At 49.6% G+C, this 24,999-nt stretch overlaps 2 protein-coding genes across 5 annotated transcripts; one reads left to right on the top strand and one right to left on the bottom strand.

The window, feature by feature from the left end:
* Positions 1-710: 710 nt before the first annotated feature.
* Positions 711-15,776, top strand: SLC25A25 (solute carrier family 25 member 25). 4 transcript variants are annotated; one of them, XM_050907909.1, is made up of 11 exons: positions 711-935; positions 9,485-9,611; positions 9,700-9,787; positions 10,235-10,270; positions 10,573-10,684; positions 11,424-11,582; positions 12,353-12,505; positions 12,621-12,728; positions 12,966-13,133; positions 13,551-13,701; positions 14,141-15,776. In XM_050907909.1, the coding sequence occupies exons 1-11, from the start codon at positions 711-713 to the stop codon at positions 14,323-14,325; spliced, it is 1,512 nt and encodes a 503-aa protein (XP_050763866.1). In that variant the 3' UTR covers positions 14,326-15,776. The 4 variants fall into 4 exon arrangements, with proteins under 4 accessions (XP_050763866.1, XP_050763865.1, XP_050763868.1 ...); XM_050907911.1 differs by lacking the exon at positions 711-935 and adding an exon at positions 6,739-6,897; XM_050907908.1 differs by lacking the exon at positions 10,235-10,270.
* Positions 15,777-18,624: 2,848 nt separating this feature from the next.
* LOC127023864 (uncharacterized) lies at positions 18,625-24,012 on the bottom strand. The gene is made up of 6 exons (XM_050908185.1): positions 23,899-24,012; positions 23,185-23,327; positions 22,436-22,509; positions 21,442-21,552; positions 20,554-20,657; positions 18,625-18,732 (listed from the first exon to the last, which is right to left on the bottom strand). Exons 1-6 carry the CDS (start codon positions 24,010-24,012, stop codon positions 18,625-18,627), a joined length of 654 nt encoding a protein of 217 aa, XP_050764142.1.
* Between the last annotated feature and the right edge of the window lie 987 nt (positions 24,013-24,999).

Below are 24,999 nucleotides of genomic sequence, written 5' to 3'. Positions count from 1 at the left end.
ATGCCTCGGACAATCCTGCGCTGCTGAATTGCCTAGGGGCTGTGGCTTCTGCGCTCCGGACGGCTGCCCGGCTGCCCTCCCTGCCTGTACCTGCCCGATGGAGCTGGCAGGCGCGCTCCTCTGCGGGGTGCCTCCTGCGCGGAGGGCGCGCTCCCGCCCGGCTGCGCGCGCTGCCTTGCTCCGGAGCACCGCAGTGTTGGGAGCGAGGATTGGCTGGGCACTGCTGCAGTGGGGACGCAGCCTGGGTGTTCAGCCTCGCTGCTCGTCTGATGTACCGTTAGGATGAGCCGGGACACGCGGGTTAATTGGCAGCTCTGAGAAGCTTCTCTCGGAGAGGTTCATCTTTAGCTTTCCTCTTAAGCGCGGCGTCTCGGCTTCTCTGTACGAGCAGTCTCCAAGCGTCTCGGCTTCTCCGTGCCAGGGGTCTTGTGCTTTGTCTGTTGCCATCAGATTTCTGAGGCTCTGGTACAATGAGCTGCTTGTCAGGCCAGGCACGACTGCAGTAGCAGCAATTTCAAAAGGCAGGAAGCATCCGCAGGAGCGGTCTGTAAAGAATCTGAGCCCGTGGAGTCGCTGGGTTGAACCTCCTGCTGGCTGCCGTGCCGATTCCCGTTTTGGGGGTGCTTGGTAGTGCAGTCACATCATCCTTGGCAGCGGGCAGCTCCTGAGCGCGCAGGGTTTCCCTGCCTGGGATGCTCGCTGGAGCAGCAATGCTGCAGACCCTTTGGCATTTTCTGTCTAGCTTCCTTCCCAGGGCCATATGCCAAGGTCCTGCAGATGAAAAAGAGGATGAGGCCAGAAACACCACCCCACTTCCAGGCCCCGGGGAGAAAGGGCCAAAGATGTTGGGGAAGCCACAGGACAGAGGGACTGATCCCACTGAAAGGAGACCAACTATCCTACTGGTGGTTGGACCCGCAGAGCATTTTCCAAAGGTAACGGGATATCCAGGGGCCTAAGGAGGGGTTGGCGCACATGACAGCGGAGTGTGTGGTCTGCTGCGAGTAGGGGTGTTGCAGGTGGAGTGTGCGAGTAGCTGGGGGTGTGTGTGTGTGTGTATTTGGGGAGGGGGGAGAGGAACAGGAAAAGGGTGCAGGGTCCAATGCGTGTGCTTGCTAGAAGGGAAATGTTGGGGGTCCAGGGGAGCGACTGTGAAGAGAGGAGGTGATCTAACCTTTCAGACATGATGTTCAAAGGGGGGAAAAAAAAATGCTGTTTAGGGGCAAGGGGGAATACGGGGGTCTCGAAGGTTCCTGGGCAACTTGTAAGAAGCATGACTGAGAGGGCAGGGAATGATAATGCAGGTTAGTGGCGAGTCCCACCCCTGCACTTGAGACCGGCAAAGTATCACATAGATCCTAAAATGTTCCGGAGTCGATCTCGGGTAATTTGGCAAGCCTCTGGAAAAACTAACATGTTTTGAGCAAATGAGTAACTGGCTGTATTATTTGAATGGCACAGCCCGGAAGAGAGTAAAGCCTGTCCCTGGGGCATGGGTAGCATAAGGGAGAGACTAAAATCTGCGTGAGGATGGGAACTTCCCGGAGGGTGGGAGAGCGGGGAGGTGGTGGGTGCGCACAATTGGCGGAGAATAAATGGTGAGGCTTTGTCTGGGGGGCGGCGAACAAAAGCTGCTTAGTTTAGTGCCTGGGCTTCTAGCACAGTGCTGGCTGACTGCAGTTCTGGTTTATTTCTGATGGGGAGGGAATGCTGTCCGTCTCTCCTGAGGATGGTGCAGTCAGCTCTGACTACATGTCGTTTAAGACCAAGGGTGTGACCTGGGATTAGGGGAGATGGAGTCGGGCATAACCCCTGCAAGTGGTGGGAGCTTGGGATTAATACCAAAGGTCTGCAGCAGGGGTAGGGGTGCGTGACTTGCAGGATCCAGTTTATTTGACAGGGAATCAGGCATGGTTGTTGCTGTAAGCTTTCTCTCTAAAATGGGGGACGAACACGTTTAAGTTGTAGAGGGGATTAATATCTGTTCTGCTGCTGTTTTGAATGGAAACAGGCAGGGTGGCATTTCACATTTTGGGGAGCAGAAGCCACTCCCTGCTTGAATCAGACTGAAAAATCTGCAGGGACTTTTGCCTTCATCCCTATCATGAGCAGTTAGCACTGTGCATCCTCTTCAAAAAGAGGAGCGTGCGCATTTTGAGAAGAGGAGGACTTTTGTGCACAGAGGTTGAAGAAGGACAGAGGCTCAGAACTGAAGGAGGTTATGATGAAAACCTTGAAAGCATAGGGCTGAAAAATCTGTGGTGTCTTCCAGGGAACAATGGTCCCTCGGTCAGGGAGAGTCCATCTGTTCACACCTGCAAATGAAGCCTTCTCTGAAAGCTGATACCAATCTCCTCTTTCCTGTGTGACCATGGGAAGTTTTGCTGCATAGGAACCCTAAAATTGGCTAATGGAGAAATACCTAGAGGATAAGGATGTGGTAAAATGGAGTTATTGCAGCTTAGGAAGTAACTGCCCGTCTGCTAGGAGGTTGTGACTGTGTAATTTTAGCCTGCCCTGATTGTAAAGTAAAACGCGGTCTAAAGCTCTTCTGTTAAGGATTATGCAGATATGTTCTACCTTGCAATTCAGGCCGGCTAATACTGCATCCAGCCGTTGTGGCTCAGCTAATGGACAGTAACTTGTTAAGCTGCAATGACTTGTTTGTGCTTGATCAGATATCTGTGTTCTAATTACCTGTTTGAAGAAGTGTTGCAAAAAGTATCATACAGCCTTAGGGATAGATTATAAACCACTGTGAGAAAACAGTATTATTTGGTGTTTAAAGAAAACGTGGGGGACACATGGCTTTTGTTCTCTGCCACTGATTGTCTGTGACCTTGGGAGAAGTCTCTTGACTGGTATGTCACTTTGTTTTTTACAAACACCTGTAACTACCTATCTGCTAAAACCACACCAAATATCATGCCCGATATTGGGGTTACTGTAAGGAACTGACATGTATCAATAAACTTGACCGGAGGTGCTTCCTAGCCCTGGCTCTTCGATCTTCACGTTGTCATTGGCGTGTTTCTGCTCAGATCCTTGCTTGAAGGTAACGACTTCAACATGAGGCTGTTTCTGCAAATGTAGGAGAAAATACTGATTGCAGATGTGATGCGTTGGCCCCTGGGTGTGTGTACACAGGAGAGAGGTATGATCTGCCCCTGATGTCACCATCTGGACTTGTAACCTTGGATCTGTGTGTTGTCAGTGGAACAGGTTACCTATCCTGGTTACCTTTATGTCAGATACCACGTAGTGCTGTCTGCCTTCCCTGGTCTCTATCCTTCCCCTTGCACAGTCTTGGCTGGCTGCAGCTCTTTACTCTGCTGGGGTCTCTTAAATGATTAACTCCCCTCCTTCATACACTTTACACTCTTTGTGCTTTGTGAGGACTTTCTGTACTGTACAATTAATTATAAGCTAGTTTCCAGAAATTAAAAAATACCAAGTCAGCAGAACCTAGTGAAAACGTCAAGCAATAGCGGTTCTCCTTCTGGCCCATGGTATACTCGCCCAGAAAGCTGTTTTGCCTGTGAAGGAGGATGTTAGTTATGTGACTGTGACGCTCACTGGTACTTGATATTTTTAGATACTTTTTTTTAGCAAAGTAAATTCAAAATTAAACAGCATACTTTCCTGCTCCTTGTATGGCTGCATCCTCCCATCCTTTGGGAGGTACCTTCTGGAGCTGATGTAGTAAACCAATGATGAAGCAGATGCCTACAAGAGTACAAATGACTTGGAAAGGTTAGCGTTGGAATGGCAGGGTATTGAAACTGGTAACTCGTGCAGCATTTAAATAAGAACCAAATCCTATAAATAAAATGAAAATGAGTTTGCAGCTTCCTTGATGGCAAGAAAAATGAGCCTTCTGTAGAAGGAAGACGGACCCATCTAGTGCTCCCTTTAGCAGAAGAGGGTATTAGCTAGGCTGGCTTCACATCGACCAAAAATGTGTAGGTCCAGCTCTGGCTTCATTGGCAGAATTGGTGGAGGGAAGAAGTATCTGGGAGGACTGACTTGAAAGGACTGACTTTATTTGGAGCTCTGTGCCCTGTCCTTGGTTTGATCAGGAATAGGCAGTGCTAATGAGGGATGTACTGCCCGTCGCTCACGTCTGAAGCCCTGCGGTGGGTGTGCTGCTGCCTGCAGGGGCTGGGGGAGCGGGACCGGCTGTGTGTGCTGAGACTTGGGCGGTGACCCCATACTAGTTGTGTTCCAGCAGCACTGATCCCTGCAGCTTTGGAGAGCTGTCTTGCTTTTGAGTACTTCCAGGTTTACCAGGATTTTTTTAGGTGAAATCTAAAAACTTGTTAATGCTTGTTTAAGTTCACTTTGTCTTTATAACCAGAATTACTGGTATAAACTTAATTCATAATCTGTTTCTGCTTCTTAGCTCGCTGTCCTGTAATTAATACCCTGCTTAAAATCAGCTTTCTTAACCTCATTACCTTTCTCCTTTCCTCTGACGTAGGTAGTAGGGTTTTTTTTTTCCTAAAAAAACCTTTTGCCTTTTGTCTCTAGCTGCCAACTCCAGACAGAGTTTATTAGGAAAATCTGCATCATGTTGGCATAGCAACTGAGCTGCCAAGCAGCTATAATAGTGATCCTTGGCAACTCGTGGGAAGGAATACTGAGGATCTTAAGGCTTGGTGGGGCAAATCTGAGTTACATTTGTTCACTTACTACCTGGAGCTGGGGAGGAGGAGCTGCTCGCCTTGGTCTGGCTGCTGAAGGCGTTTGCTTTTGGCCGGTGGTGTGTAGCACTAGGGTGCTGCTTGCAGTGAGACTCGATTTGGTGGGACGGCTGGGGTGTGCTGTTGGCGTGCAAGTAGTGAGCTGCTGCAGCTGATCTCTAAGAGGATCTGGAGTCCCTGAGAAGATCCTTTTTTCGTGCGGAGAGACGTCAGCAGGGAGTAGGTTAAGCCTGGTTAGGTAACGTGGCAGTAGTGCCATGGTAGATGAGGTGCCTGGGGGAGAGCATAGGAAACTGTTTTAGGTCACGATTGTCAAGGGTACTGAATTGCTGTGAGTCGTGATTTTTTTAAGCTTTAAAAAAAAAAAAAAAATCCTTGAAATAAAGCCCCAGATTAAATATTCCCAAGTCGTGTGATTGACGTGCAGCTCCACAAACAGCTTATTACAGACCTTGGCTTTTCTTTAAATCTAACGAACAAAATACCACGGTAAAGATGTAAAGGCCCCTTGTGCATTAGGATCTGAGGAGGGGAGTGCTTATTGGACTTTGCACTGGCCAGGCAGTCTGTTTAAACAGAGCAAACACAAGAAAATGTTGCTGTGTCTGCAGTGGTGGGGAAAGCTGTTAGCTGGACTGGCTTAAACCAGTTTAGCAAACATGCTGTGTTACTTCAAGTGCAGGCAGGATTCTAGTGTTTTGGTTATTGGCTATGGCTTTTTGCATCTTCCTTGTATGATAGCTTCTCTTTGATGAATATCAAGACTATAACTTTATTTTAAAATTCATGTTAGCAATTAGTAATTCTGTGCTGTGCAGCATTGTTACCTGCTGCAGGTACCAATTTGGTACTCTCGCTGTAGTGTTAGGTGTTATCCCATACATCAAACTCCACTAAATGCTCAGAAGCCTGTAATTACATCCACATTAAATGATGCGTGTGCCACACTCCCTCTTCAGCCTGGCTTGCTCCTGATGAAAGCTCAGGAACTCGCTTACAAAGTGGTTAAATTGTAAGTGGTAGAAACTGGAGAATGTTGTTCTGCCCGGGCCAGTTCTCATTATAGCGCATATCTGACTGCAATGTTTAATTGTAGTTGGAAGAGGAGGAAAAACTATTAAGCTGGTGTAACTGCTGTGTGGATGCTTAGCTAGGAGGCTTTGAAGCAGCTGGGTCTGTTTTGAAACTTGCCTTTGATTTTGGTGGTTTTCTGGGTATTCGGCACAATGGCAAACGTTCTCCACAGGCTTTATTGCTGCTTGTATTAGTAACTCCAGAGTGCTGCAGAGGAGAGAGATCTTGGTATGCAGGGGTTGCCTGCTCCTAGCTGGCACAAGCGTTTTTGGGAGAAGTTGCAACCAAAGCCAATGAACTCTGGCATAGCAAAGTAACCTTATGAAAGTGGAATTTCAAGGCTTTTGCTTAAGCTGGATATCCCAAACATGTATGAAAGCAGTAAGTGGCTGGCATCCTGCTCTTACTGTGTTTTAGAGGAAGAAGTTTTGCGAAGAGGAAGACAGTGAGAGTCCTCCTGTGTTGTATGGTGGGAGAGGTTATGATCAAGGCTGGTCCCTACTATGGTGCGCAGGTAAATCCCCCGAGGGGTGAGAACAGGATCAGAAAGGACCGATCGGATGTAAGGAACAGCAAGTGAGCGTCTTGGATGTTGGCCAGAGCCTCTTGGGTTAAAAGACATGCCCAGTGAGAGTTAACTTGTGGTGAGTGTGATGTCAGGTCTCTGGGCTTAATGGGAGCCTGGTGTTGAGCAATGGGAGGCAGCTCGCATGCCTCCTCCGGATCCCGTGTCTCGCTGGCAGCTGGGTGGGACTGTACAGCCACGGCTTCCCTTTTAAGTAGAAGGGCAGGGCTTGTACAGCCAATCCCACCGGAGCCCGGTGCGCTCATAGGCATGTGTCATGAGACTTAGTGGCATTTCCTTTCCACTACGCACTGAAATTAGCTCAGGGGAATCATTCAGTTTTACTTCCCTTCCCAGTCGGTCTGAGCAGAGCAGCTGAGTCTCCGGCTCAGAAAGATGCTCTGCCTCTGTCTGTATGTGCCAGTGTTCGGGGAGTCGCAGACGGAGTTTGAATACTTTGAGTCGAAGGGGCTGCCGGCTGAACTCAAATCGATCTTCCGACTCAGCCTCTTCATTCCTTCCCAGGAGTTCTCCACCTACCGCCAGTGGAAGCAGGTATGGCCCCGAGGGAGGACTGGGAGGGAGTGAGCTGCGGAGGGGTGGTCTCCAACACCCCGAGTGGCTGGTTGGAGGGGGAGAAGTTCATGACGGCTCTGTTGTAATAGCTGGGTACAGCATGGACACATTTCTCTTGTCCCTTGGCAGGGATTGCCAAAGCAGCGTGGAATGGATTTTTTTCTTTTAGATTCTTTTGGCTTGAATCTGATGAGATCTCAGTGCCTCTAAGACTGTTTAAATCAGTCGATTTGATGCAAGTTCAATAGAAAAAGGGTTTTTCCAAACTATGGATTCTTTTGCTTTAACTGGTCTGCTCAAATACAATGTTTCACATCCTCTTCCTTTTCCTTGTTCGTACACCCTTCCGCCTGCCCCCCTTCTGACAGGAGGTGTGTAATCTAATGTCAGCTCAAGCCGATGCAGGTCTCACCCCGGTGAAGGTGAGCAGGTTTGTGCTATGAGTCGGAGAGCGGCTTAGTAGCGGTGGGTGGGCTGAGCCGGGGGAGGTTGTGCAAGAGCATTTCCCTTTGCTGCAGAAGGGAGATGCCCTAAATCTGTGGAGTGCTCCGTCCGACTCTGTATCACAGCCCTTGCTGTCAGCTTGCTGCTGGTGGTGTGATTTTTGTGACCAGGCTGTCCAGAGCCCAGACAGCTGATTATTGAACAGCAAAGCTGGGTAGGCTTTTTATACCTTTGTGTAGACACAAACGGGGGATGTAGCAGGCTTTAAGATGCGTGGGGTCCCAAAGCATGTTGCAGGGGCCACGTGTTATGCAGGTGGCCATAGAAACGTCTGCAGCCAGCATAGCTGTTAATGACCAGTTCTGTCTATGGAGATTTTGTATTTGCTGTTAAAGGCGAAGAGCTGCAGGCATATATTTGTTCGTATCTCTGGAGAAGATGCTGGGAGCTTGGCTTTCTCACCCTTCACACACGTTGCAGGTTACTGTTTAACAGGCTTGCAGCATTTTTGCTTTGTGATTGTGGAGGAAGAAGGCTAGCAGAGCAAGGCAGCTTTTATTGCCTGCAGTCTCTGATCACTCGTCGCACATCTCTGCGGTTGTTAGGGGTGTGCTGAGAGAACAGGAGTGGTTGCACAGTCACATCTCTCTCACAGTGTCTCTGAATTATTAGTGCCTGTCAACTGGTTGGGGGTTGCCTGTCAGAGGGAAGCCCTGATTCAGCTGTTAAAGGCCAGTCTGCTGACATGCGAGGGGTGTTGGTCTATCTTTAGCCTACAAGTTGAATGTGGGGTCATATCTGAACTTTACAACAGTCATATGATAAATTGCAGATTAAGAATACTGGGCATACCTCAAAGGTCAGGGCAGCTGGGACAGCACTTTCTTATTTAAGGTTCGTAAAACGATTAGGAATAATCCTCGTAGCATTAGGGCTAAAGTGACAGAACTTGGTGGGGCGACAGAGAGTTTTAATAGTGAAGTATTTAGTATTGGAGTAATTTAAAATGGCATTGAAACAAAGACTTAAGGCTTATGAAGGGGACTGGTGCTCATAGGCTGAGGAAACATCACAACAAGCTTAGGTTTGCCTGTTACCTTTGAAGCCTAAATATTGAAAAAAATATTGGTGAACAGAGCGTTAGCCTAGTGTTTAATCTCAGCTCAGAGCTTCCTTAACCCACCGCTGTTCACATAAATGTTACAAGAATTAAAACAAAAATTTAGGTGATGCAGTAGACTGAATCACACCTCATTTAGTGTTGCTCACTGATTCATGTTGAAAAAGACTTACAGGCTGTCAAAGGCAAGTGACTGAACAAGAAGGGGAATAGGAACTCCCCAAGCCACATTCTTGCAGTCCGGAGATGACCTCTCCTGTCAACAAGTAGCCACGTGCCCTTAGATAGGACAGTCCATCTGCTATTGCCCCATGCTGGAGTGAGTTAATTAGTCATTTACCTTGTCCTAGATGTCTGGCACAGAGTCTGATCTTGATTTCAGCTTTGTCCTACTAAGAACCTTTTCTTGTTCTATATGCATCTCATGGAAACTTGTATAATTAAAGTGCATAGCTTCAGGGTGCCTAAACCAGTTCATAGAGGTTTTTATCTTTGGCTGTGTCCAGCAGAGCTGGACAGGCTTTTTCTGGTTGGAGTTAGTTATTGCCAGAGGGAGCTTACTTCCCTAAGGATCGCAGTAGGCATGAAATTCCTTCTCCTGTTCAGGTTTTTTTTTTTATTACCTGAAGTTTTGTGATTCACTTTTTATGCAAATCTGTTGCCTCATACTTAGTTCAAGAACCTCCACAAGGGCTTTGTATGGTGTTAATCAAGATACAGGACTGAGATTAGACACATGGTACTAGCAGAATATCCCTGATAAAAGCATGAGGCGTTTCATCTGCGTAACTAACTTTGGGAGACAGTTGCCTGCAATCAGGTGACTTCTCCACACTACTACTTTGCTCAAATTTCTTTGAGGAATTATCATAATTCTGTCAGCTACTTTCTGGAGGAAAAGTCCAAGTCATGTAGGAAATGATCTTTAACTATGGTAGAAGAAGGGGCAGATCTGTCTGAAAGAACAAAGGAGCTGAGAGTTTTTGATTGTTTTCTGAACAGAAAATTGTGAAGGCTGGAGACAAGGATCTGGATGGACAGCTGGATTTTGAGGAATTTGTTCACTATCTCCAAGATCATGAAAAGAAGCTGAGACTGGTCTTCAAGAGTTTGGATAAGAAGAATGATGGTAAACACCTTTCTCATGCTTGTGAATAGACTACTGCATGCTTTAGCTTGTAATACGTATACTTGAGCTCACTGGCTTATCTTTGTAGGCCGTATTGATGCCCAGGAGATTGTACAGTCTCTTCGGGACCTGGGAGTCAAGATCTCTGAACAGCAGGCTGAGAAAATACTGAAGAGGTGAGGATTCAGCTGGTTCTTCTGTTTTACTGTTGAGGGGGTTAGAAGGAAATGTAGGGACATGGAACCCATCTCCTCTTTCTACCCTGTACACACTTTCCAGAAACTTCAGCTCCTCCCTTTTTGCCTGTTACTCTTCATTTTGATTTTTTTTCCATGAATTGACACTTACAAGGTTGTAATGCATTATGGAGAGTTACTGTCAGAATCCCTTATCTTCCTGACCTGTTGTGGGGAAGTGCTTGCACCTGAGCTGATTTGCATCCCTGTCTGATTGTCCTGCTGCCCTGAGCTTGCTGCTGTGGAGAGGGACTGTGCAGCTACTCTTTGGAAATGCTGAGCGCTTTGTGCATGTGGCACTAACATGTTAACAACCACTTATTTGTGCTGTTTTTTCCTCTTTCTTTCCTCTGCTACCTTCCCTCTGTGTGTTTGCCTGTGTGTCAGAATAAGGACGGGACACTTCTGGGGTCCTGTCACCTAGTAAGTATTATTTTCCCTTCAGTGTCAGTTATGTCCCTAAGTTTTGTAGGAGGGGGTGCAACTACTTCTGTGGGTCAGTTAAAGGGGAGAGAGAGGGGAGGAAAAAAGGAGCCCGCTTCTACCTCTCTGCACTGTTTGGTGATTAGAAGATTTCCTAGCTTTGTCTTGTGTCTCTTTAGAAGTCTTTTAATAGTTGCTTTGCAAAGCTTTTTTTGGTGTAGGCCTGAATAATCAAAGGGAAGGGGAGGAGGAATTTTTCACTCAGCGGGAGCCTGTACTCATCTAATGCTAAATCTTTTTAGCATGGATAAAAATGGGACAATGACAATTGATTGGAATGAGTGGCGAGACTATCACCTGCTTCACCCAGTGGAGAACATTCCTGAAATCATCCTGTACTGGAAGCACTCCACGGTAAGAAATGGTTCCTCTGCAACAGGTCTTGGTCTTTCCCCAGCTTCTCAGTCAGAGTCCTGACCCCCAGGAGCTGCTATCGGCAGTCTCTATCTTTCTCTTCATGGTTCAGTCGCTGCCTTGTAGCCCTAGAAGCACAGTCGCTTCCTGTCCTGTCCTGTTATCTTGCCGCCTATCACTGGCACGGCTTCTGAAGCCTCTGGCACAGGTGATAACAACTGCATGTTCTGCAAGAAGATGAGGGTGTTCACTTGGCTTGCACCTCTGAGAGCTCATACCAGTGGCCAGCCCCTGCTGGTTCAGGACCTGTTAAGACTAGAAACTGATTTGACAGGCAGCCGTCCTTCCTGGAGATATTTCAGTGTGTGTACATAGCATGTAACAAGATTAAACTGGCTGCGAGCTTGAAAGGTTCCAGAGAGGTCCAGCTTTTTCGCCATGCAGCTGCCAGCAGTTGGTCATTTTGTTCCTTACTATGATCCACAGTATTTTAATGCAGACAAATGTTAAGCAGTTGCCAGCTCCTTGGACAGAAATCTCTAAATGTGAAGGTTCCCTGTGACGTGCTATAGCAGTGGCAGTTCCTGTGGCCAGACACAGCAGTTAATGGCTATAGATAAGCTGCTGACTTGGAATAAGCACATCCAGTACTTCAACACTTAGCACTGATAAAGAGCAATAAAACTTTGGCAAGATCGTTAGCTGATGAAACATTTCTCAACACCTTATACTTTTGCAGATCTTTGATGTAGGAGAGAATTTGACTGTCCCTGATGAGTTCACAGTGGAAGAGAGGCAGACAGGGATGTGGTGGAGACATCTGGTTGCAGGTGGAGGTGCAGGTGCCGTGTCCAGAACCTGTACAGCTCCCTTGGACCGCTTGAAAGTGCTCATGCAGGTATGATGGAGCAGTTCCAGTTTGATTGAATACCCAGGCAGATTCCTTTAATATTCTTGCAAAGCGATGCCTTGGAGATGATAATGTTCATCAACACAGTACAGTGCTCTGGCCAGGATCAATCTCATTGCTCTTATATTGGTATTTTTGAAAGCTTGTTGGATTATTTGAATAAAGTCATGTTAAGAAGTTATTCTTCATTGACTAGAAAAAATACAGAGAAGCTTTTGAGAGGTAGACATGTGAAAACTGTCAATAGGTAGACAGCTTTGTGGTTTAGAGCAATGGAAAACTTGGGTTCTGGTGAAACAGGTTCAAGTCTTGTGTTCCCATGAGAGACCCTGAGGCCCTGAGAGTTGAAGTGGTTGTGGTGGTCAGCTGGCAGAGCTGGTACACAGTATCGGTATTATCAGTGTTAGAAAGGAGTTGCAGGAACTTGATTTTAGTCTGCTTTGTCACTGTACCTGCTCTTGAGCCAGCGGAGAAGTTTACCCTGGGTAGCTGACCCTACCCTAGGTATGGGAGTTGCCTATTTAACCTTTCCTCCCATTCCAGAGGGAGATACTGATTAGATTCATTAGTTAACACTAGACTTTGCAAAAAAGAAAAGAAGCTTGCTTTCCTATTGTAGAAGTTATCTGGAAGGGATTAAAACCTTGGCAAATCTTTGGGTAAATAGAAAAGCGCCCTTTTGTCCCTGGATTGTGGAAAAACGTAGCACTGTCGTAATCAGGACTGGAACTAATCCAAGCTCGCTCACTCTCTACCAGGTTCATGCCTCCCGCAGTAACAACATGTGCATCGTTGGCGGTTTTACTCAAATGATCCGAGAGGGTGGACCAAGGTCACTGTGGCGAGGGAACGGCATCAATGTGTTGAAGATTGCACCAGAATCTGCCATTAAGTTCATGGCCTACGAGCAGGTGAGTAAAAGGGCACAGACAAGTCTAGCTGCAGAAGAGTTTGCAGAAGGACAAGTTAAAAAAACAGACGGCTAAGTCAGCGAGCCTCAATGTCTGTCTGTCTTGGCTTCTACAGATCAAGCGATTCATTGGTACCGACCAAGAAATGCTGCGGATTCATGAGCGACTGTTAGCTGGTTCTCTGGCTGGGGCCATTGCACAGAGCAGCATCTACCCGATGGAGGTGAGGCCGGTGGTTGATAGCCCAGCCCGTGAGGGGTCATGGCAAGGTGCTGAGATGGGAAAATGTGGGTAGAACACCAGTGCTATTATAGCTTAATTAATGAGTTCTCAGAGATGATACCAAGTACTACTGCTTGCATGACACTTGCTGAAGTCCTGACCATCATGTTCTTAAGAATGACATTGTCTATACGTTTTTCTCCTGTTCACCTTCAAGGCATTTCTTCTTGTCTTCTAGGTTCTGAAAACACGAATGGCTCTAAGGAAGACAGGACAATATTCAGGCATGTTGGATTGTGCCAAAAACATCCTTTCGAAGGAAGGGATGGCTGCCTTCTACAAAGGCTACATCCCCAACATGCTAGGAATCATTCCGTATGCTGGTATTGACCTCGCAGTCTATGAGGTATGAAGCCTTCAGCTTTTTGTAGGGCTGTGCTGCTTGTGTAGATTTATCACTGTCAGACCTGTCGGTTACTACAGGAGTTTAAGTAGTTTTTCAAAGCTTTCCTGATCAGCCTTAAGGGGCACAGATGGATTTTTAGCCAAAATGGCCTAAAAGATAATCCAATACAACAATTCTCCTTTCCTAGTCAACATCATGCATGGTCCCTTGCTTCTTGTGGAGAAAATTGCAGCAGAAAATTAAAGAAGGGTTTTTCCCCAAGCACTACGGTAGCAGTAGCTCAAAAAGATTTGAGAAGCCTGGTGCTTCTGGCTGAATTTGCACATGGCTTTCTGGGCCTTTGTGCTAGATTTTTTATGTAATATGATACTCTTTTGATTGCCTCTTCACTGCTAACATCTGGCTTGTTCCTTCCAGACACTAAAAAATGCCTGGTTGCAACGTTATGCTGTCAACAGTGCTGACCCTGGAGTCTTTGTTCTGCTGGCTTGTGGCACCATCTCCAGTACCTGTGGACAGCTTGCCAGTTACCCGCTGGCTCTCGTGAGGACACGCATGCAGGCCCAAGGTGAGAACTTCTGGGAACTGTGGGAACTCCTGTCATGGTCTCTGGGCAGGATAAAGGTCCTCTAGTGTAAACATTGCAACAACAGCCGTAACTGGCCTGTGTGGCTGAGCAGTAGGCTATTTGCCGTGCTGGAAGAGGACAGTGGACTTTGTGCTGCCCTTAGCATCTGGGCCACGCATGTCCAGGACAGAGGTTCTGTTTTGCTCAAATCAGGAGTTTTTGGCTAAGGGCGTCTGCAGAGCAGTTTGGGAAAATGGCTGTGATGTGCAGCACGGCTATGGCTTGCCGAGAAGTTAGGTGCTGTCCCCCATGAAGCACCTTTGCTCTGTGAACATCCGCAGGAAGCACATGAATCAGAACTGCTCTTTGAGACAGGTGTTACCTTAAAGTGTTTTCACCACGTAGGCTGCATTATTTATTGTGGCTTTCCCTATTGCAGCTTCAGTGGAGGGTGCTCCCGAAGTGACGATGAGGGGACTGTTTAAACACATTCTGAAGACAGAGGGAGCATTTGGTCTTTACCGGGGTCTGGCGCCGAACTTTATGAAGGTGATCCCAGCTGTAAGCATCAGCTACGTGGTTTATGAAAACTTGAAGATGACTCTGGGTGTGCAGTCACGGTGACCAGGAGATGCCAAGGACTTTGAAATCTGAAATCTTGGGGTGCAATCCCAAGACGTATAGCCATCTCTCATTCTGTGAATGTGTTGACACTAAGCTGACTAAGCAAAGCTGTGAAATCTCAGATAGTTTGTGAGTCAGTAAGGGGAAGGGGAGGATCTGGTGTCCTCTGCCATCTTGCTGCTCAGAGCTCCACATAAACCATCACGTGGTCCTTTTTGTTGGGCCTTTTGGGAGACCAGGAGGCAAACTCCTGGGAGAATCTTAAGGCGCGAGTTGCTGAGGTCAGTTCCCAGCAGTATGGCAGAGTAGCAAAGATTTGGGTAACAGGTCTGCTTTCAGCGTATTGTGTGTACAGAGCTGTTTGCCTGCAGATGAGCACCTTCTGACTTGCTGAAAGAGCTTCTTTTTCCATTCAGAGAGCTTCTTCTTCCATTCAGTTGTTTAACTTCCTACCCGTTGTTTAAATTTGTACAAACCTTGTGTAGGAGCTGCTGCCACACCAGGCTTGTTATTATGTTTACATATATTCCTTTGGGTAGGAGACATTCATGTTCTGCTTCCAAGACTTGACATGAAATGTAACTTTGAACTAAACTGGTTTTGAGGGCTGGTGGGCAGTGGTTTATCCAGTCAGGCTGAAGGTTACTTAGGCCAGCCTGATGAAGAATTAGGATTATTTATTTTTTATAGGTTTAAGTGTGTCTCATAAATCCACTAACAAGATGCACTTACTAACAGAAGCAGCAGACTAGAGCCTGCATGCCTGTATCCTTTGCATGCCGGGATTGGCTTGTCTTATACTCAGCAGGGGCTTGGAAAGGGGAAGGCGGGGGAGCCCTGGATGGACTGGCACCGTGATGCATGGCTTTAGTGAACAAAAGACAATATTTCACAGCTCCTGTGCAGTTGTGCTCCCAGCACGACATGAGAGCTCCTGTGCAGCGTTGCATGGACCTCAGAATTCCATCCTGCCTGGTGCCGAGGAGAGCTGGTGGACCTTTTCCAAACCCCGTGCCTATGCTGCTATCTATCTCTTTAGACCTCTTTGTAGATTGATGTTCAGGTTTGCATTAGCGGGACGGAGTCCCCAAGGCAGGAGTATGTCTGCTGTGGGAAGGGGTGTTAGGGAGAAGGGCTGATTGTCACTGGGAGAGGTGAGCTTTCAGTCCTGAAGACATGCTTGCTTTTCTTTCAAAGGTTGCTTTTCACAAGGCTAAGGGAAAGAGATGGCTTTAAAATTTCTCTGACTGCGTTATGGGCTACTTTAGTTGATAGGATCTGGCTTCTGAGGCCTGGGAGATCCTCATCCAACTTTTCATTTTTGGGCAAAATGGACCAGCGTTGCATTCCACTGTTTTACTGCTTAAAGCATATTTATTTTGTATTTATTTGAACAGAGTTATGTTGGACTATTTTTATAGACTTGTTTAAATATTGTTACTGTGCTTGTATTTCTCCTGTTTTAAAAAGTTCTCTATTCTCTTACATCACACAGCTGAATCGTGGGGAGGGACGTGCAAGTTGCTTGCGTACCTTCCCTTTGGGGCTTGAGCTGCCTTTCCCACGTCTGGGGTGGTTGCTGGAGGACCTCAGCCCAGAGAAATTCTGTAGCAAGAAGCCATGGGAGAGAAGGGAGCTGGTGAGGAAGCAGTACCTTGGGAGGAGGGGAGAGGGTGCACTGTGAGGCTTGCCTTATTTTGGAATTGCCTCTGTGCATGGCTGAAAGGGTTTCGGGTGGATGGCTGAAGTTGGGAAGTAGAAGGTCTGTGTATGTTGGATGTCACAGCGGCTAATTGAGAGCGATGGTGGGGCATTTTTAGGTAAGGGGGGAGGGGAGAAATCTCAGGGACTAAAGGAAATACAAGTTTCCAGAGATGGAAGAAAACTTGCACTTGGACACAAGCTGCTGCGGTTGTGCTTTCAGGCTGAATCAGCAGATCCTGCTGCTGAGCCGGTGCTCTTCATGCAAGCGGGCACTGTGGAGAAGTGTGTGAGAAATCGGAAAAGGATTTGCTAGCACTCAGCAGCTGCTTTTTTTGCTGACAGATTTTGGTGGTTCATGGAGAGTCTTCCAGGTGAGGCTCTGCTTTGACTGTCCAGTGCTGTCGGTAGTTAGCCACGTGGAAATCTAACCAATCTGGATTAGTGAAATGATTTTTTTCCACTCCGCCCTTCTTGAGACCTGTCATAAATTTTGCAGTGGCTCCTTCCTACCAGTGTGGCCTAATGGGAATATGAATATCAGAATGCAAAAATCAATGCAAAATGACAACCATCTTTGTAGCTATAACCACAAATTGTTATAATGCAAATCTAACTTGGATTCTTCATGTAGGGAACAGTCTGCTAATAAAGGTCTGTCAAAGAGATACCACGTGTCTGCATCTCTTTCTCGATATGGTTTATTGGTGCTGTTTGTCGCCATACTCTTCCTGGGATGGTTCTCACCAAGGATGCTGACACTGGGAAGGATTCTCCCTATGAGGACCTAGGAGAACAGAATTCTTGTTAAAGGCAAAACCAGCAAACCTGAGATCAAGGCTGATGATGGTAGTGATGAGTCAGGGATGCTCAGATACTGTTAACGTGTCTCTGAGTGTGGCTGGACTTTGCTCATCTGTGCAGTATCCATAGCTCCCTGCTCGGAGAAGTGAGTTTCCCAGAAAAGCTGGAAACTCTGCAGTCCAGTTAGGCCCTTGAAGGAACCTGGCTTATAGAGTTTTCAAAAGAAAGGCTTGGTACAGTCTTTTCTTAAACAAATAAAAGCCCAACCAGGAGCTATCCTTGAAGGTCATTCGGGAACCATAGCTGGTAGTGCAAGTGGCCTCCGATTTGGTTAAAACTTGCCGCGGGGGCCAGACTGGGTTTGTTGGTTCCTTATGTCTCTGACTGTAATTCAAGGCTTTTATTCAGCTATAAATCTACTCATAAAGTCTGGGTCCTTGTAATCTGAGCCACTGCTTTCCAGCGGTGTCAGCTTCGGTCAGCTGAGACGCTTATCGATGCACTCTTGGACTGCGGTGCTCAGGGCTGCTGGCAGCATCCCCTCTCGCGCCGCTGCCCTCTCCTATCCTTTAGCTGTCTCGCTCCTCGAGGTGGGGGGTTATGTTTCATGTCACAAGCTGATAAAGATGTGTCTGAAGCAAGGGCTGGCCAGGTACCTGTGCCCTGAGACCAGGAGGGAATCTGCTGTACTTGACCTTGTAAAATTAATTTTTGCTACGGGAACCAGGCCAAAGGCTCAGCGCTGAAACGCTGCCCGGTAAACGCTGCTGTACAGGGACAGGGCACCCTGGTGCTGCAGAGGGAGGAGCAGGGCTCTCTTCTTTGCTGTGTTCCCTCCAGCTTTCCTCCTTTTCTTTTTAAGGAAGAGAGATATTTTCAGTGCTTAATTACTAGGTTAGAGCCGAGACTGAATTAGTCTCCAGACATGCAGCAAAAGCAGTCTCTTTTTAAGCTCCCCCTGCTTTCACAAACACAGAGTGACAGTGCTTTCCTCCCTTTGGGGCTGGGGGTGTGACAAGGGACGCGTGAGGTGCCCAGCGAGCGCAGGGGTGTACCAGCGGCGTGGAGAGCAATGTGAATCTTGGCACTTGAACCTCCTCGCCTCCAGGGTGCCGAGCTTATTGGGAAACGAGGAAACCTGACCTTTTTCTCTGGGGAAGTAAAAATCCAGCCTGGGTTGGGTTAGCACCCCCTCCCTCTCTGGCAGGAGGATAATTTGTCGGTGTCGTCATACTGTGTTGCAGACCTTGCTGTGGATGAACAACATCTGGAAGCTCTCACCCAGTCCAAAGGGTTTGGGCAGGAACATCTGCCCCAGCTGGGCTACTTCTGGTAGTCAAGCTGCTGTCAAGAGAATTGGGTGGTTGCTTCTAGCTAAGCACCCTCTTCCTCTCAGACTGTACAGTTAAAGGTAAGTTTCTAGCCTTCTATATAGTCCAGTTACTCATCAAATGCTTGGCACACTCATTTAAATTAGTTAATGATTGCCCTCTTCTGGTTAGCCTGTATCACTGCTTCATTTAAGTATTGCTTTTTTAGGAGAGCGCTCTTGCAAGCTTGGTGTGAAGCTGAGCGGACTGAGTCAGCGCTGAAAAAACTTCCACGTGTCACCTTGTCTTGCATCCCTCGTTGCTTAGGGTTGACTTTTCCCAACTGCTAGCTGAGTGACACACAAGGTGAACTGGGTTTCTTTTTGCAAGCCCCGCTTCTGATCTCTTCAGAACCCCTGCTCTCCAACATCTCGGCAACAAAACGCATCAAATTTGAAGAAAACATTTATTGCCTAATGTGGCATCAGTTACCCACGCTCCCAGGCTGGTGGGTACCCAGAGGAGGTGATGCAGCCGTGGGCTCCGTGCGTGGGCTGTTTCCTTTTTCGATTTCTTTCGTTTGACACAGCTCCTTCCAAAACAACAACAATGGGATAAGTGAAACTGCCAGTGCACCAGCAGGAGAGAATTTGCTGAAGAAAGAAGTATTTTTCTTTTCCTTTTTGTCTGATTATAAGTCTAAGAGGGCCTGGAGAAGCTACGGGCTTCCCCACACTGCCCCAATCACAGACACTGCTTGCCCGGGGTGCTGAGCTGCTGCTGGTGCCATTTTCCACGCCTGTGCTGTAAAGAGGAAACCAGGTTTCTGGGGCAAAGCCGTGCTACGTTGCGGGGTCAGTAAGTGTGCTCTGAAGAAAAGGGGGATTCAAACTTTTTGAGAAGTAAAAAGCTCATGCTTTTTGCTTTTATTTGTTTTTACTCATTGCTTCAGAATTACCGTGGTTTAAGTTCTGCTAATGCCTCGGGCTGACGCAGGGGTACATGAGTCTCTGCTCTGGTGCTCTGTTCACATTCATCTCCTTCAGCCTGATGACAAAGGTCCCCAAAATCTTTTCTACGTTTGAATCTTTCATTTTACTCCTCAGATGCAGCATCCTGCCTCTCGGCCAGGCACAAAACCCTTCTCTGCTAACAGCGATCGCGCCAGGGCTCGTAAGGACAAATGGTTCTGGCTGATTCCACTCATCTTGGCTTTCTCTAAATGTAATTTGTCTTGCCCAAATTTAAATGTGATCCAGCTGTTAACGTGGGGGAGCTGGGCCCTGCCTCTCAGGTGCTGCCTATTGCCTAACAGGGGGAGGAGACCTGCCCCTGCCTCCCCAGTTCCCCTGAACCTGTGGGGGATATTTTTTAAAAGCAGCATCTTGAGGCTGGGGGATGTCAGGGGCTACGTCGGGTCCAGTCCAGCAGCTCGGAGCGGGGTTTTGGGCACCGCTGGAAGCTCAGAGTTCCCTGCCATGGATGATGGCCAGGACAGGAATGGATAGACAGGACGGGACAGGAAAAGGTAAGATATTTTTCACCCCTGACTTTGCAAAAGGGAGCCCCATCAAGCTGGCTTGAGGACTGGGTCATTTGCAGGATAAAATGTCCTAAATCAGGTGGCAGAGGTTAGGGCTAGGGCTGGGTCCGGTTAATGTTTCGATGGAAAAACTAACAGAAAAAGTCTGGTTTTGTGCGAGTGGATGGTGTTGCCTCTTTCCTGATGTCCCATGGGGCCAGGAGCTCAGGGCCGGACCCCAGCCCAAAAGGAGCCTCTGTGCTGGACACCCATGTGCCGGGGCGGGAGGAGGACTGGCTTGTGCAATCTTCCTGACCCCATTTACAGCCAGCCAGGCTGTGAACCCGCTCGTCACGCAGCACCTCGGGGTGCCAGAAAAGCAAATCCCAATCTGAAAACAACCTGAAGTTTTTAGGGGTTTAAATGGTTGTGGCTTCGGCTGAAGCGGGGCCGTGCAGTGCCCCAGGGCACCGGCCCCTCCTGCCCCTTGCTGCAGCTCCTGGGGGCGGCTGGCCTCTGCTGGGGGGGGGGCAAAATGAGGAATTTCAGGGCAAAATCAGGAATTTTGGGGCAAAAATCCCATGCTTTAGCTATCTCCCCCCTGGCAGGGTGAGGCAGGCAGTTACCAGGTTTTCTACTGGAGATGCTCAGGTGCAGGTATTTGCTTTGGGGAGTCACGTATCTGCGGGAGGGTGTTACTTTAAGCCACTGTCGCTGTTGAAGCAAGCCTGCCTTTACTTAGTCCCCTAAATCATTTCCACCACCTTGAAAATCTCTCTCCAAGGCCCCAGTTTGGTGGCTGGAGCTACAGCCGGGGTCTTGGCACCCCTGCCCGGGGTGGGGGCTGCGGCAGCTCTGCCGACCCTCGCCCACCCACAAGCAGCCACGTACCGTTTCCCACGGCGCGTACACGATCTCCTCTTCGCTCAGCCCCAGGCGCTTGGCGTGGTGCTCGAACTCTTCCCGGTGGGCTGTGCTCACGCTCAGGTTTCGGGCTGGGAAGGGAGAAGGATTTGCCAAGCGTTAAATATGGACCGGTGGCCTCGGCGTGGCCCTTCGTGCCGTGTCCCTGCCCTTGCTGCCTCCCCCATGCTCCCACCAACGCTTGCTGTGGATATGGTCTCTGCTGGGGTCTCTCACCCCTGCAGTGAATACACCTGAACAAAACCAACCTCGGGCATCAATTTTTTAACCCTCTCCCCAATCAGCTCCGGTCCTGTCTGCTTTAAGGGGTTGCAGGATAGTCTGGTACTCCTGGGGCATCGGGAGGGACCGAGGCTGAGTATGGAGGCAGTTTTCTATATGTGTCTTCAAACTCTCTTAAGCAACTGCTTTGCAGCTTGGAAGGGCAATGGGAAGCCTTGTCAAGGTCTAAAATGCTGCTTTATGGGGTTGTGGGTAGATCTGATCGGCTTTGCCTGTGCCGGTACTGCAAAGCCACGTGCTCTGCCCTGGGAGGTAAGTACCGAAAAATCATGGTTGGCTTGAAAATATTGAGATTTTACAATGATATCGATGCTGAATTGTATTTGCTTCCTGTTCTTTGACTGTTTATAGCGTAAGTGGGTTTTGTCTTTAACTTGCTCTTTCTGCTCTGCCAAGAGATTTAGGTTTTAATGGGATTTGTAAATACTCCCGTGAGCCCTGGAGCGGTGGTCTCGGGAAAATCACTGACTGTTGGTGAAACCGAGTTGCTGCGTGGTTTTAGCTGATAATTTTATATGCGTGTGTTGGTGTCCCACGATAGCTTTAAGTTACTTTAGGATGGAGTTTGCATACCGTAGAGATACAGTCCCAAATACGTCCTTTCCCTCTGCAGTTGGTACTGGATGAGTAAAATGTCTTCAGAGCTGAGGTTCATCAGCGTCCCCACAGTTTGCTGGGTCTTGGCTTTGAGAGAACAGAGTCAGGGTTGGGAACAGCCACAATATTCAGATTTTCAGTGCTGCTGCAGCAGTGATAAACCGCAGCCCAGGTGCGGGCAATGCCAGTAGCCCCCGGGATCCAGCCCTTAGCAGCAGGTGAGGACAGATGTCCTGACATGGGGTGACTTGTTCGGCTCTTGGTTCCTTTGAATTGTATTTCTTAAACGTGGGCCTGGGGTATGAAGGAGCCAAAGTCACCCACCTCCCCTCCTACCACTGCAATGTGCTGGATGGCGTGGCTCGCTGGTGCTCGGGGTATGAGCGGGTCTGCCCGGCCCTGAGTGCCCGACCTCGCAGCTTGGGGGGCTGCAAAAATGGGGAGAAACTGTCCCCTGCTCACAGCAATGCTGTCTTGACTGCGTCAGCACAAACTATATCTCAGGGCATTTGCAATTCCCACCCCAAATGGCTCACCCCATTTCCTCAGTGAGGAGGAAACAATTCAAAATGCGAGGCTTCATTAATTCGCTGAAACCTGCCATAAATGTTCCCCTCCTTTCCTCGAGGGATTGCAAAATAACTTTACAACCGAGGCGGTCTTCTCCTACGTGGATGGGAGCAGGACGGGAGCTCCTTGCTCCCGTCATGGCATTGCTTCGTAGGGTTTAGTGTGGCTTGACGGCAGGGCTGCAATCCCCAGGGTGCCCCAGGAGCGGGGCCGACCCAGGGTGCCCCCAGCCTTGGGGAGCTGTTTGGAGTTCACCGAGGCTTCAAACAGACAAAGCAACCCGGGAATAAAATGCATCAGACGATGTAAAACATGGACATGGGCCCTTTGTGTGTCCTAGCCCGTCCCAAAAATGGACTGGGTGATAACCCCAATGGCTGTGCCCGCCGGTGCTGCTCACCGTGCTTCACCAGCGTGGTGTTACCGATGGTGATTTCAAAGTAGGTGGAGTTGTTGGTGAGACATTGGTCCCCCCTGGAGAGAGAGAGGGGAAGGGGGGACATGGGGAAGGAGAGTGGAGACCCCCCCACCGCGGGCTGGAAAGGACCAGCAAAGCCACGGGCTTGGCCCCGGCCCCGCACGGCTCCTCCGCAGGGTTAATTGCTCTCTCTGTTAAAATTAAGCCATTTCTCCCATGCGTTTGTCTGACCTCCACCTGCAGCTCCTGGTCTCAGCCTTGCCCTTGCACGGGCTCCTTGGCGGCGAGACGTTTTCCACCCTGAAATAACTGAAACTGCAAAGAGCTGCCTGCGTTGGCACGGAAAAATTCATCCCCTTAACGTCTGACCCTGGGGGGGAAACAGCTTTCGGTGCCTGGCAGAGTTAGCAGCCGCGGCACAGGGACCTCTGGAAAGGTTTTCTCCTTGCGTGGGTCCTGCAGCATCCACACCTGCAGGGCTTGGTGCCTGCAAGACCTCTGCGTCCTGCAAAATTTGCCGAAACCTGGGGGCTGTTGAAACAAATAAAAAAAAAAGAAGGGGTGAGGAAGAGAGGGGACAGGAGATCGTGCACGGAATGGCCAGGAGAGACTCTCTCCTTGGGAAAACCAGTCTGAAACCGCACTCATATCTTGTGTTGAAATGGCTGCCAGGGCTGCAGCCTGTGGGAGGAGATGGGTTGGGGCAGAGAGACCCGAGGGCTGCATCTTACACGGCCACGTGCTGGGTGATGAGCAGCTCCTGCTCGCCGGCGCGGGGCTCCACGTGGAGGTGGCCGTGGTCGATGAGCAGCATCTCCAGGAGGTGCTGGGGGAACTGGGCAGCCCCAGCCACGTACAGCCACGTCCCCAGCAGCTGCGGGGAGAGAGAGGCAGGGCAGTGAGACCTTTTGGGTTTGCAAGGGGAGCTTTGGGGAAGAGGTTTCCACCCTCCCTGTGGCAAAACTGTTGTTTTTGACCTCAGGCCTCTGCTAGCTCTCCCTCTTGCGCCACACTGACACCAACAAAATGAAACCTGTGCAAATGCACGGGGGGGGAAAAAAAAATAGCTGAAGGTGGGGATTGGGAAACGGTGCTGGTGTTGGCTCCGGTGCCCCTGCGCGGTGCGGCTGGGCTGGGACAGCCCTGCGCTGCCACCGGCGATTTGCACCAAAAAATACCCAGCCAGCCCCCCCTTGTTTCGAGGTCGCCTTTGGAACTTGCTGGGGGACCGTGAGAAAACTGGGTAATTCGAGGTGTTTTGGAAAGCAAATGTTTCCTGTTTGTTGCAGATGTTTTGTGGAGGGCACCTCGGCAGATGTGCCGGGGGGGGCAAGGGAGGGTTTCCCCCTTTCCCAAGGGACAGTGAGGCTTAGCAGAGCACCCACAAACTCGTTGCAGGAGTGGGGCAGCCCCCCCCCCCCCCGGGGGGCTCAGGTCTCTCCTACCTTCGACGCCGTGGTGTTGCCCGGGTGCTGTGGGCGCAGGGCTCCGCAGGGGCAGGCGGCCGTGGGCAGCAGCACTGCGAGGCTGAGGACGGCAGCGACCCCGGCCATGGCCATGGCTGCCCGAAAGCGAGGAGCGAGCGAAGCCCCGGACAGCCGGACGCGCTCGCTCGGCCGTTTGCTTTTGCAGCACTGCGGGGGGGGGTGGGGGGGTTGGGGTGGGATGGGACATGTGGGCTGTTGGCATGGCCGGAGGTGATGGGGGTGATGCACTTGCTGTATTTAAGACTTAAAACTGCCCTGAATTTGTGCATTTTTTTTTCCCCGCGAGCAGCCGCCATAATTGCCTCTTGCTCTGCTAATGAGGCACCGTGCAGCCCCCCCCCCCACCTCGGGCGAAGCCCAGCGGGGCTTCAAAGCGAAGGGGAGGTGTTTTTGCTCTCCTTGCCAAAACAGGCCATAAAAATGGGGCTGAAGGGGCCCCAGGAGGTTGCCCCCGTCCTGCTGGACACGTCCCCTGCGGCAGCTCCCTTGACCCCCCTGTCCCGCTGCTGTCCCCATGCTTCCAGGCAGGGCAGGACCTGCTTTTCTGGCTCTATTTCTGTTTGCCTTTTCCTCCCCGAGTTCCTGGGTCTGGCCCTGGGTGATGGTTTTTCCTGTTCTCTTCCCCCTTCTCCTGCTCAGAGACACCCGGGGAAGGCACGATGTCACCCCGTGTCACCCCACCCACTGCAACCCCTGCTTAACCCCCCGGCGCAGGCAGAGCCTCGTGGGATTTGGCTTGAAGATTCAGGGTGGGATGTTCAGGTGCTAAAAGCACCTTGGCTGGTTTGAGTCGCGGTGGAGGAGACCTGAGGGGGTCAGCGGGTTTGTGCGTCTCCCTGCGGGGTTGGGGCTGATGGGTGGGTGCTCACGTCCCGATGCCCCGTGGCTGTAGGGGACCCGCTGGGTGGGGGGGTGGCCGGGAGGGTTCTGTGCCACTGCGGAGCTGGTGGGAGGGGTGAGCATCTCCGTGCCCGCTGCCATGCTTGGCTCTGGCGAGGTTTTGTCTGGGGCTTTTCATGCCTCTCAGCAGGTTCGGAGATGCGGCATTGCAGGCAGGGC

This window comes from Gymnogyps californianus, chromosome 18 (assembly GCF_018139145.2).
Source record: "Gymnogyps californianus isolate 813 chromosome 18, ASM1813914v2, whole genome shotgun sequence".
NCBI lineage: Eukaryota > Metazoa > Chordata > Aves > Accipitriformes > Cathartidae > Gymnogyps > Gymnogyps californianus.
Note: the sequence above shows the minus strand (reverse complement) of the source record. Positions and strands in the feature narration are given on the sequence as shown.

Bases quoted from the DNA above. Each gene is read 5' to 3' on its own strand.
- SLC25A25 (XM_050907909.1), top strand. From the start codon at position 711: ATGCTGCAGACCCTTTGGCATTTTCTGTCTAGCTTCCTTCCCAGGGCC. The intron at 9,612-9,699 runs GTAAACACCTTT...TTATCTTTGTAG, and splicing joins TTTGGATAAGAAGAATGATG to GCCGTATTGATGCCCAGGAG. The intron at 12,506-12,620 runs GTGAGTAAAAGG...TGGCTTCTACAG, and splicing joins AGTTCATGGCCTACGAGCAG to ATCAAGCGATTCATTGGTAC.
- LOC127023864 (XM_050908185.1), bottom strand. From the start codon at position 24,012: ATGGCCATGGCCGGGGTCGCTGCCGTCCTCAGCCTCGCAGTGCTGCTG. The intron at 20,658-21,441 runs GTATGCAAACTC...CTCCCTTCCCAG, and splicing joins TTTGGGACTGTATCTCTACG to CCCGAAACCTGAGCGTGAGC. The intron at 18,733-20,553 runs GTACGTGGCTGC...TTGTTTTGGAAG, and splicing joins TGTACGCGCCGTGGGAAACG to GAGCTGTGTCAAACGAAAGA.